This window comes from Nyctibius grandis, chromosome 15, assembly GCF_013368605.1.
Source record: "Nyctibius grandis isolate bNycGra1 chromosome 15, bNycGra1.pri, whole genome shotgun sequence".
Lineage (NCBI taxonomy): Eukaryota > Metazoa > Chordata > Aves > Nyctibiiformes > Nyctibiidae > Nyctibius > Nyctibius grandis.
In genome coordinates this window covers 6541123-6554278 of record NC_090672.1, presented here as the reverse complement: position 1 = coordinate 6554278, position 13156 = coordinate 6541123, and the positions used below count along the sequence as shown (strand labels likewise).

General features: G+C 40.5%; 1 protein-coding gene across 1 annotated transcript in view; it reads right to left on the bottom strand.

The window, feature by feature from the left end:
* GRB2 (growth factor receptor bound protein 2) overlaps window positions 1-13156 on the bottom strand; it is a 53249-nt gene that overhangs the window by 7580 nt on the left and 32513 nt on the right. Inside the window, exon 3 of the mRNA XM_068413443.1 lies at window positions 4690-4787. Coding sequence (XP_068269544.1) covers window positions 4690-4787 — 98 coding nt within the window. The remainder of the gene's footprint in view (window positions 1-4689; window positions 4788-13156) is intronic.

The following is a 13156-nucleotide window of genomic DNA, read 5'->3' as shown; positions in this document are numbered from 1 at the left end:
CTAGTCTCTTTTAGATTAGACACGACTACTTCAGCGGAGAGAATGAGTAGCTTCATTCAGCAGCTGGTTGTTCCTGCAGCCCGGAATCCAATCTTTCTGACCCCTACCACAGCACTGTGGTCAAAGACAGGTATTCTATGTCAGAAAGCTAAGGCAGGTACCAGGAGTGGAGTTACATGCAGACCAAGTGAGAAAAGTTCCCTCAAGGTCTCGCTGCTTCATTGCAGAGGAGTGCTGAGCTGGGCATGCAATTCGGTTCCAGGAAAGATGCTGATAATACTTGTTTCAGTAGCCTGTTTTCTTGCTTCCTCCTACAGTCAGGACAATCTAGCAGCTTTCATGTAAGCAGTCACATGAAATAGCTGTACCATGGAAGCCACATCTGAAGTTCTTCACAGCTGTGCAGAAGTCAAAGCCACAGGCTGACCACCTCCATGACACCAAGGGTGAACCCACCTCAGGCAACCAGATTGTCAGCACTGACCAACAGCCCCTGGTCATGGGATTCTTACCCACATTTACATTTTTATTTCCAGACTAATCCAAGATTAAAGGCAAACAAGGGCTGAGTGGTAGGTCCCATGGCGTGAGAAAAGCAGAACCATCTTCACAATGAAAAAAGTACAGCTTTCAGTTCTGAGTAACAGGTCACCCAGGCTAGAAGCACTCACCACAGCCTATAACCACGCACACCGACCTTAGAGGAGAGCATTTAATAACAAGAGCTCCACTCACAAAGTTTACTTTCTACAGTGAAGGTTCTGGTGCAGCAAAAAGACAGAAGTTGCAGAACTCTCCCTGAAACAGAGTTGTTCTTAAGAGAAGTTGGAGCTTTAATGAAGTCGCAAAGTCACCAGATCTTCCTCTCTACGATGAAGCTATCTCTAGAGGGGAAGGAGTACCGATTACTTGAATATTGGACTCTCCAGCTACTAGAAGCTCTCATTCCTCTCCCTGGCTGTCTTCAGTATCTGCTCACCATAGAAGGCTACACGAAAACACATCCCTATATTATATCAAGTTTGATTACTCCACATGTTTTTCTACTATATGCAACATATTCAATACAACCACCCTAGGACATCCCCCTTGTAAAAGGAGTATTCACTCCATTTAGCTATGCAGCTCCATTATGAAAAGCATTTTGGCACTGAAAATGATACATCTTGTTTATAAACTTGGTTTCCATGACCACCCAGACATGTTTTACTTGCTTGCAAGTCTTGTTCTGTACTTTTTATCCCCTGGAATGGGAAGGAAAAGCTTTCTCCCACAACCATCCTATTTCCAGTGATAAAGAACTTCATGGCATTCAGTACCTTCCAGGTGGTTTAGCATCTGTGCCACTTCTCGGTACCTGAGGTGGTGGCAGAGACAGAAGAAGGAGTGTCTAGCTGTCTCACTGCATTCTGCTGCCTTCAAAAATCAACCAAGAGGAACCATTATGTGAAACTCCTTCAGAATTCAAAAGTAGTATTCTGTTTCCTGGGCTTTTGGCACAATTGTCAGAAAGATAAAGTCTCTATCAAATGTTCCATAAAGCAAGCTTTATATTATGATTTTAGGTATCTTGCCATAGTTCTTGTTAACAAAGTGTTTTAATTCTGTTTAGTTCTCAAATAATTCTCAATTACTCACATGTGACTTGGAAACAAAAGCCCAACCTTATTAAAAAACAAAACACCTCACCCATCTCTCTAAAATAGAATGAAAGCCTGAAAGAGCTCAACAGAACTTCTATAATCCTCCCTGAAGCCGCAGAGGTATACCCTATTTTCCCCCCTAAATTTTACTGAATCACTACAAACTAGAAGTGTACAATTTGGTTAAAGGAAGTAACACTTCCAAAGTAACAATATCAAATTCTTAAAGTTTTCTGCCAGCTGTTTCTAAGGCCCTTTACTTTAAATAGAAAGACTAAAAATCCTTCACGATTCTTGAACTCCCTTGAAGGTACTTATGACTTCATTACCACTTTAGCCATTCAAAGTAAAAGCAGCTTGAATTCTAAATGTAAAAAAGATAAAAGAAAAGCCCATAGATGAAAGAAAACCCCATAGATGAAAGAAACAAAGCAAGCTATTTTGAAGGACTACTGTCAACTTAAGAACACACTTGTAAAGCATCAGAAGTGTTGTGCACAGAGGAATCTTTGCTACAGAATGACTGAAAAAATTAACAAAAATCACAGCATGTCCAAGAGAATTAGGCCAAAGAAACTGACCACAACACTCCCACAGCTTCCCTGCTAAAGGGCTAAGCTTGATAACACTTGTCGCCAACTAGCTCTGGTAACAGGTGAAACTCATCCAGTCAGCACTGCAAAACCAAATCCAGGCACTACCGCTGATGCTGCGCAGCTAGAGGGAGATGCACTGATTGCTACAACCCAAAGTTCACATCGCGTTCAGACTCATTTTGATCGGCAGTTTGGCAATTCCTTTGGTTTTACTGAGCACAACCACACAAGGTTCCCTCCACATGTTACAGTACTGCAAAGTGAGACTTCAGCAATATCTTCAAGAAAAGCTGACGACAAACAGTTGAGATACACACACCATGAGTCTGATCCAGGCCGTTGCATAAACAGCAAATTCTTCCCTGCCTCCTTAAAGACAGAAGGTAGTCTTGCTGAACTGCATTGTTGTGCCTTCACAGGAAGCCTCCCGGCCCAGAGTTTCCTGCAGCTCTTCTGAGTATCATGCCTATGTCTACCTTCTTCTTTGCTTTGTTAATTGATGGGGCAATTCAGATTAACCCTTCAGAACCCAGGTGACTCAGCTGGTGACCGAGAGGTGCCACATTTTCCTTTCAGCTTCATTTACTAGTAGTTACAAAGCAAACTAAGATTTGCAAAATACAAGCAAGAAGAAACACTGTATTTAAGACTAGCTGTAGGGCTGGAGGGTTTAAGTCTCAGATCCTAGCACAGGATCTAGGACAGCCACTTTCAGTTGCTTTCTTTCCAAATCCTCTTGAAAAGCCCTTGTGCCACCTTCCCACAATATGATTTGATACTAGTCTGAGAAAAGGAACATTCTTTCTCACACCTGCTCAGCTGCCTGCAATTTGCTTTTTGTATGACCTGTATGACTACTTAGAGAGCTCTGCCTTACAGCTAAGCAAACATTGTGCTATAAAAACTTTCACATAATTTCCCAGGGTTGTTAATGCACTAGTTAAGACTCCCAGCATTGCTGACACATGGAGCTAACTCCATCCAGCTGCCATCAGCAGTTTAAACATCTTCAGAAAAGGTCAAATTAACTATGCTTAAAACACACTACCAAATCCACCCACTTGCAGGCTCAGATATTGTTCATTCCCTTTTGATACCCAATAGTGAAAAACTGACAGCTCTATCCCTCTAAAACAAAATACCACGGATGATGACAGAACAAACTGATCACCATCATCACAGGAGACATCGCCGCAGTATAACTGCAAAACTGTTATGAGAAGAGGTGTGATGATTCAAATCAATGAGAGAGAGAAACTGCAATGTACATTTGATCTCCAGTGGACTAGCACAATCAGGATAAACTAGACATCTTATTGCAGCAGACAAGGCTTTAAACAATGTCAGAATTTTCTGGTGCATCCTTGCTTTACTTCCCACTTGGCTGCACTAAAGCAGTTTATCTCCTCTCCTTCTTGGGACAGGGTCCCTCAGAAGCTTCCTTCTGCTATTTCGAAAGAGCCCTTAGAAAAATAATTCTTGATTGGATTTAACTGCAATTTCTTCATAATATAACTACAGCCAACAATTAACAAATCAATCACCAGTTTTTGCGGGCAACTAAAACTGCAGCTCCTTGTAAAAACCCTGATTACAGGTTTTGCTGCTCCTTCCTAAACCTTTTCTCCCCTTTGAATCTGTTACCCAGAGCTTGCTGTTTTCTTGTTCAGATGTTGAAGGATCTCAAAGGGTGGCAGAACCAGAGTTTAGTAGAAGACAGCAGGAATACACAAACTGACACAAAGAAAATACCCAGTCATGAAATGCCACTGTTTTCATATGTCAGATTCTTTGTATTTAAGAGGAAACGTTCAAAGTAGTTACTGAAACACAGTTCTCTGGAGCTGCAAATCAATGCAACTGTACGTGTGTAACAGTACACACTCTTTGAGGCTGGCCTGTTTTGAGAAGGTGGTGTTGGACCAGATGAATGTTAGAGGTCCTGTCTGACCTAATTATTCTGTGATTCTATACTCAGGATGTGACATGGACATACTAAGAGTAGAGTTCCAAATATCCTTAAATATTTTTTCTGGTGAGCTCTCAATGCCACAATTTTTACTCTTATCTGCTACGCTAAGTAAAATAGAGAATCATCACAGGACAGTCACTCTTTTTCCTGGGGCAGTGGTGGTGACAACTCTCTGCTAAAGAGTTTTCTGCTGGTTTATGCCTGCTACCCCCAAGGTCAGTCTGTCTGACCCTACAGCAAAACACCAGAGCAACCACCAGAAAAGCTTCCAAAAACACCCTGCTATATAGCTAGCTGTGAAATGAGTTACACTAAACACTACAGCCAGAGATACAACTCAACAGCCCTCCTTCATCTATCCACACACTTTGGCAGATCTGGTAAGGTACACTTTGCAAAGTGTTCAGCAGAAAACCTTCCTTCTGTTTGAGAGGGTGTGCAAAAGATCAAGGGAGCCCATCACCAAAGCTCTACTTACGGATGTGGTTTCATTTCTATGTAGTTCTTGGGAATGAAGCCGTCTTTTCCGCTGAGTTCTGCCTTGTACCAATTCTGATCGCATTCTTCATTCAAAACCTGAAGGAAGCAAACAAAAAAATAAGCTTACCACATTTCAAGATACAGCAAAACCGATGACGGAACTAGCTTATTCTTCCCATTCTTGTTTCAAAGACTGCTCTTGTAAGATGAACACATAAAAAATGGTGCTACTCATCCTGCTCCACTGCACGTCACATGCGTTCAGAACTGTGGTGAACAAAAAGCTGGATGAGTAATTTAAAATAGCCAAAGGATTTAGTGCCGAAATCCCGTGCTTCAGTAAGAAAGTCACTGTAAGTCCAGAGGTACTTTTAACAACATAACTAGACAGAGATCTGTGCCAAAGATTAAGTTGGCTGTCATCACTGAAAAGTTCTATCCAAAATCTGCAAACCAAGAACTTCTTTATCACTTCTAATGTTCACTTTTTCCTAAATTCAGCTGACAAACCTGATGTTCTCAGCATAAACATTATTTTGTCCAGCTCTTCTGCATTTGCACTGGTTGCACGCTGGATACGTTAAAGATTCTAGGCAACGTCTATATTACAGAGAATTTTACAAAAAACCTGCCTTGTGACAACATCAGCACAGGCCCAGCTGCAGACAGAACTGGCAGCTTCAGCTGGTTGTGCTGATACAAGTCAAAATAAGTTTAAATCAGATGGCAGAAACAGTGACTTGCCTGTTGAGCATTTTTAACTTGCTTTATTAACATAAAACACATACAAACAGTAAATATAGATAAACAAAGTTTATCTTTTTTTTTAAAGGGATACTTTTCTTACCATAACTTTATTCTAAAATGAATGAAAGATCAGGAGTCACAAGAGAGGAGCCACGTGAATAGGTAGCTTTAAAAAGCACAAATTGATACTTGAAAGGATACTTGTGCTAAAAACTTTTGTGCTTTATTTTTCATTGAACTTCTGTCAAGTGGCACAGCGCAATAGATAAGCCTGGTGCGCTGACTGAAAGTAGCCTCTCAAATAAAGTAGTATTATGTTCTGTAAATAAAACCATGCTATAGTTTGAAACTACCTCTCCTCAAAAAGATTTTATTTTGATGCTGGAAGTAAACATCGCACAGAACCTGCCCTCCCTTTAAAGTTAAGCACCACACCACCACTCTTCGCTGAGCACTTTCATTCTTTCCCAGCTTTCGGAGGTTCTTTAACTTTGCGACAATGGCCAACAAAAAGCTGGATCTGATTTAAAAAAAAAAAAAAAAATAGAAGGAAGATATACTTAAAGCCTCAAGTCACAGAAGTATCACATGATTAGCATTGCCTGAATGTGGGAAGATGAGGAAATGCAAAGAGAAAGACAACACGAATGCAGATCCAGATCACGTACTACATACACACGCAGTTATGGTGAAGATATCCACCAAACCCACAAAATCTTCATATGCCATTATTGCCATTTCTGACTTGTTTTTTGTAATCTCACTATGTTTCTTTTTTGGAAGGGTGATGAGAGGAAATTAAAAAAAAAAAAAAAGGAAAAGGAGACAAGAATTTGCAAGTGCGGGCCTTAAAATTCTTATAGCTGACGGGAGTGCTTCAGAAAATTAAACTCTAAAGATCAATTTTTGCTGCCTTTCAAAAACATGTGACATATCAACACACTAATCTGCCTCATTACTGACTGCTACATATAAAAGAGAAGAACCTCAACACGCACTGAAATGAAGGCTGGTAAAACAAAAAGAGAACAGAATCTGAATCTCCTCAGTGAATGACAGTGGGTAACAGTTACATGAGAGTTAACTCCCAGTGAAGAGGCTGATGGTAGCGATGTCAGCACTTCCACCAGGGAACCAGCACAGCAGCAGGGTCACAGCTACAGAACTTTAGCTGAGCAAAGATATGCACCTTTACAGCCCATTTCAGGATATTTTCAGTTGAAGAGACTTTAATACTTAAAAGATCCCACGTACTTTTATATGGATAAAAATATTCAAGCTCTTTTGTGCAGTTACTACTGTGGGCTTCCATTCATTTATTTACAAGCATTGCTTTAGCATGCATTACAGTTCAATCATTTAGCAAGGATAGTCTGACCACAGGTCATGAGCAGTTCAAGTGTGGCTCTGTTACAGGCTCTGAGGTAAAAGCTTGCACATGGAGAGTTGACACAGATCAGCTGATGTCTGCTGAACTGTCTTTGAGCAAGAAAACGGTGCACATCTCACAATCACTGTGCTCATTGCGAGACAGCGTTCTGTGCACAAACTGATTCAACTCCAGAATAGGAAATACAGGTAGATGACACCAGCAGGCAGCTCCGCAATACTGAGGAGGTAAGATGGGGATTAAAAACAGCTATGTAAAAAAGTGAATTGCACAGAGACGAGGGAGACAGAGGCCACAGGTTGAAGCCCAGTTCTACATCTCAGTCATGCAAAGAGTTTGGCACATAGCTTGAATGACCAGGAAGTCTGGTTGTTATATACCTCAGCTGCCATCACTAGAGTAATTTACAATACAATAGAACACAAATGTGATGCATTTTGATTTGATTCCTAATAAGCCAAATCTTAGGCAACAGCGGGCATTCCTTTATCAAAGACAGCACGATCAAACCTTTGATAAGATTGTGTACTACAAACCCATTCCATTACCATCAGAGAGCAGTTAAGGGATATGGCAATCTGTTCTTTTTCCAAGAATAAAAAAAAACAGGTAAATTGTAGCTTCACATGAAGGACATTACCACATATTTGTGCTTTGGGCAGTAGGTATTAAAAATTATCAGAAATTCTAATGCTCAAATGCAAATTATTTTAATGAGTTTTATCTTGCTCTGAAGATATGCTAAGAGATTTGGAGAAGCCAAATCACATAGGGCTTGGGGTACTCATTAATGCTTGGCCTCAAGCCAAATGCCAGTGAGGGAGCATTGCTGAGGCATGCATTAAGCTTTGTGACCAGAAAAAAAATAGCTGGATGAAAGGCATAGTAAGGTGAACTGCCTACCCATGTGCATGTACAACCTGTTCAGGGGACTTCTGCTGTGATAATGAATCCTCCACAGCTCCCCTCTTCAGTGGCTTTGTTTGCTCCAAGGACTTTTTCCTGCTTCACACCCAGGCTGACGTATCTTCACAGACAATTGTCCTTTCTAGGATCATTTTAACTAGCTGTCACAGCTCCATTCACACCCTGGCAGACAGCCAAACTCTCCATGCCCTATATTATATACCAGAGTGCTTATACACACACAGTCACCCTGTAAACACCCCTGTTTTCCCCTTTCTGGGTCTTTCAGCGTGCACTCTTCCAGAGGTAACAGTACTTACTGTTTCCTTCACAAAGCTCCACGTTCACATATCAAGAGGAGTCACCTCCACAACACAGATATCTACAAAATAATTTTTTCTGACAGTGTCTCAAGTAGACACTGGAGCTGCTCAAGCAGAACTGACTTGTACTGAAGTACCTTAAATTCAGGACAACTTTGCAGTCAGATGCACAAGGCTGGAATTCTGGTGGCTGCTATGACATTATGTAGCTATTATTATGACAACTGCAGAATAGTCACGTAAAATTTCAGCTTTCAAAAAACTTATGCCACTGACATCCATCAGTGAAATACAAGTAAAAAGTAAGTCAGGAACACACATAAAACTCTGTGCACTGGTGTATCTGGCTTGGACATTCATACCTGACACTGTTCTCTTTTCTTTTAAACCATAAATCCACTGAAATTAAAGAACTGACTTTATGTAATTAAACCATTTTGCTGCGAAACATTTTAAGAAAAGCACCCAGTAAATCCATCTATCCCATACCTCCAACTGGCCTCCAAGTGATTTCGAGATAATAATTAAAATTTAGCATCTGGATACTTAAAAACAGTGCTATGCCTCTAAAACAGTGCTATGCCTCTAAGAAGAACAAAGATTCTTAACTGAACTATAGTAAGATTTTCCCAGACTTACCAAAGCTACAAAATTTAGTCTAAGTACTGCATGTATCACTGGATTTTGCTTTGAAAATTTCATCATGTACAAATAAATACAGATAAATTAAGCAACACAGCGAAACTTAAAGATTCACTGCTCCAAACTGACAGCCTTCAGAGTCTGCAAAAAAATCTAAAAGGCACAAACACGTATTTATCTCAACAGTTGTTAAAAACTGCTGCCCTTTGTATAGGTCAAAACATAAAGCATTCCTTTGCAGCCAATCCCCATGTCTGCTATAGATCTAATCAAGACTATGCCAGAGTGACTCTTCCTTTCACACTGGGGCATCTGTGCCTGTGAGGAGGAAGAAGGAAGGATATTTTTAGCCCCTACGTTTGAACACACACCATCATGTGATGTCCTCGGTCTGCAGTCAGCCCTGTTTTACAGTAATAGTGGCTCAACTGCTGCCTGGCAGTTTCCTAGTTTGATAATGGATCTCTTATCAACAAAAGCCCATCTGTTCCCATGGAAATAGAAAAGAAGCAACGCTGAAGAGGCCGCACAAGGCAGTCACCAAGTTTTAGCTGGAACAGCTCACACACAACGAGCGTTCCCGGCCATTTTCAATCCCATACCTGGCGAGTGTTTCTAAGCACAGCTTTTGCACCCTTGTGAATTGTTGCACACCAGTCTTGATCCTCTCAAAACCAAACAACTTTCAGCAACATGCAAGCCCTAAGCCGGAATATAGCAAGCAAATCTGGCATCTCAACTCTCCAGCTGACTCCCATATGCAAACATGAAACTAACATAAGGCCTCAAACGTACTTACGTACTTGCAAATTTAGCCAAATTCATCAGAAATGAGACAAAACCCAAGAAACTTGTGGTCTGAGTTTTGGCTGAGCCCTCTCTTTTCCCTGAACTGTAAGGTTTCAGGATTCTTGCTGCGCTAACTGAAACAGAAAGTAACACAACTGCTCAAGTACAACCTGTTAGCTGCCAATGTGGTTTTCCTCCTTGACAAAGTTGCACTGACACTGCCACAAAGAAAACAATGCAGTGTAATTAAAAACACTCCCTAAGTCTCAGGAATCCAAGGAAAACCCTCACGACACTCCAACTAGGGCAGGAATTACAATTTTAAAAGTGAACAAATGATTCAAAGGCAGCAATGCTGCAACTGAATTTTTAAGCCCAGAAATTACTTGTCCCATGGTGGAATGGTGGTTGGGAGGATGGTTCTTACCCTCTGCAGAGGTACTTTAACACAGCTTTTCATTTCAGAGAAAAATGGCTCCTCTCCTGCTCCAAGAAGAGAGGTACGAACTCGCTACAAAACCAGTAAGCACCCACTGCCTCAAGGGAAGCTACACCTGGATTCAACAGAGCAAGTTCAACACAGTCCATTATATAGCATTTTCCTTCCCCACAAACTCACTGCAAATGGCACCACACGATATTCAAATTTATCTTTTCAGGGTTTTGTAGAAGACAACCCAAGACACTGCCTGGTAACCTGCAGCTCCCTGCCTCATCCTCAACTTGCATGAAATCCCCTCAACAAAGGAATCCTCCTCACTCTGGCTGCCTAACACCATCAACAAGGCAGCTGCATGCGGAAATGGCATCTTAAGGAAACCGAGGGTAACCTGCACATCAAAATGGCATTGTAATTCAGGTCAAGCTAAATCAGAATTTTTCTTTTCTTAGCTTACTTGTCATGACACAGTACAGTTAATTTTAACTTCAAACATTCAATGCAAAAAGATACTTTAGACAATTAAGGTGGCTAGCTCAAGAACACACAACTGCTAAAGTATTTTAGGCTTTTCCTTAAATTCAATTTATCTTAATCACACATAGGAAATGCAAAATATCCACATTTTTCAGATCAAAACCTAAAGCACCATGTTTAGACATGCTTTAAGATTGTGAATATTCGCTCTCTGGGCGGATATAAAAAGCTGTGAAAACACTTAACAACCACTAAACAAGTGCTACTGGAAACAGCCGGAGAAAGACTGTTTCTTAAACTGTACTCAACTACCAAGTATTACACTATAATACCTAAATAATGCATGTAGATTGTAATATAATGCAATAAGGTGTTATGGATACAGGTTTTCATTCTTACCCTCACCTCAATTCTCGCCATCACTGTAGAGACATTTCTTCCACCCTTATCTTTTTAAAGGCATTAAAAGAGCACAAAATACAAACTCAAAAAAATTCATTTCAGAAAGTCTTCCCACCACAACAAACACGAAGTACAAGGGCCTTTCTTCCCCACTCCTCAAGCAGTGCTTTTGTCAGAAGCCTTATCTGAAGCGACGACTGTAACTTCAACACGGCGCACACACTGACTTCTCACATCGACAGCATTTTCAGCAGGCCAAGAAGCTGCAAGCAAGAATTAAGTAGAGCAAATTTTGAAGCTGTCCAAACCAAAAGGCTAGCGCCTGCGTTACACAGTGCTGTCTTTAGACGTATTTTCTTCTTAAAGAAACTAAGTTATTTCTATTCATCTTGAAGGAACCTGGAAATCTACTCCAAATTAAAATACAAGACAACACTGAAACACCAACAAACCAAAAATGACAATGAGAGGCACAGGATACAGCCACTCTAGTATCTTAGCTTCTCCTTCTAAACTGCAAATAATATTGTCCTCAAAGTCTACTGCAGAAATCTACTCATCACTGGAGGCTTCTTCCATATAAACATTTACAGGTAAATCCAGTATTCCTCTAACCTTCAGAAAGGGTTGGTGGGGAGGAGTAGATGTGTGAGATTACAGGAAAGGATGTTACTTTTAACTACGTGAAATAAAGTCAAGTTGCAATGACAATTTCATGCAATATTTCACCATGCAAAACTCCAGATAGAGAGAGATAGAGGTCAAGAAATTAACAAAGGAAAGTCCAAAGAGACAAATGTGTCTATGAATTAGCATTCAAGCTTTCACTTCAAAACCACCTTGATTTTTTTGTATATAACACAGGAATACTTGAGGCAACTTTAAGTTAGCTGAGGTACAATCAAGTCTAGCCACAAGGACAGAACTCGGCACAGACTAACTTACCCTCCCTCTCAGGCCTTGCAAGTCTTGTACTACTACTTCTCCTCCGGCAAAAGCCTTCAATTGTGAAGACTTATTTATTTATTTAGGATAATAGGAGAAAGAGAGAGAAGTAAAAAAAGAACTATCTAGACAACAATTCTCTTTCCCTATGGCTTATCTTTTTAGGTTTACGTGGCACAAAGAGATGGAGGAAAAAACCCAGTATTTTAAAGTATATTGTAGTGACCTCCAAAATGTCTAATAATGGAGATCCTAGAAAGAGTCAATAAAGCTCAAGGAACTCTGCCACAAGTCTTGGCTTCAATGAATTTTCCTTTTGTGTAGGAAGTTTCCACTAGCACAAACACCTAGAGGTAAAATGATAACAAATTCACCAGTTCTGCCTACATTGCTTGTGAAGGATACCTAGATGTCAGCCTCAGCGACTACAGAATTCTCTTCAAATTAGTCCTCTCACTGTTACCACTTGTATAAAGGTTAAGCTACAGATACCACAAACCGTGTACTTTCAAGAAGGTTGATGCAAAACCTCCATTACAGAAAGAATGGTAGCCTGCAGTAAAAATCAGGATTGGTGATTTCATAACCCAAACAAGAATAGCTTTACAGAGCTAGAAGTAGCTACAGCTAGTGTTCTAATTAGGCTTCCCTCACCTAAAAGACCCCCAAGTGTTTCAGTAACAGCTGGGACTCTCAGAAGTGAGATTCATTTTATGTTCAGCAACTTTTATGGTGCTTAAGCGAACACTAATTCTGACGAACCTCATAATGTAAGGGTGACTGTTCAATATTTGGATGTTGCAGTGAATGCACTGTCTCATTTCAGTGCTTGATCAGAACAGAGTGCAAAAAAGGGAAAAGATTGTTGTCACAGCCTGAGCTCCCCAGCTTGGCTTGCACATGTGCTATGGGATTCACAAGAACATTTTCTTAAAAAGAGGAAGGGGAGTGTTGTTTTTCCCTAACAGACCAAGGGTTAGTTTACAGTGACTAAAGACCAGGACCAGCCGCCTTTTATAACTAGCTGTAGTGCTCAGGATGTTATCACGGAAACAGAAGACAAAACATCCTTCCTTAATCTCAAACCCAATCCACATCGACTTTGGAAGCATTGAAGAGCACAGTATTTTGTCAGTTTTCTGTTGTGCAGTGTGGATTAGTTTACTCTGGTACTAGTGGGGATGGTCATTTGCTTGCAAATGAGTGTCTTTCCTCATTAAGTTTTTATTTAAAAAGTAAACAGATTAGCAGTGTTTAATTTGGGTTTAAGCAGGGTCTTAAAAGAAGAACCATCAGTGAAACACAAACTGCAGAACAGGTCAAGCTCTGGAGCCTAGAGAGCTCTAGGCTATCCTCTCCTCTTTTTTTTTTTTTATTAAGGAAAGAAAACAACCTTGAATTCTGA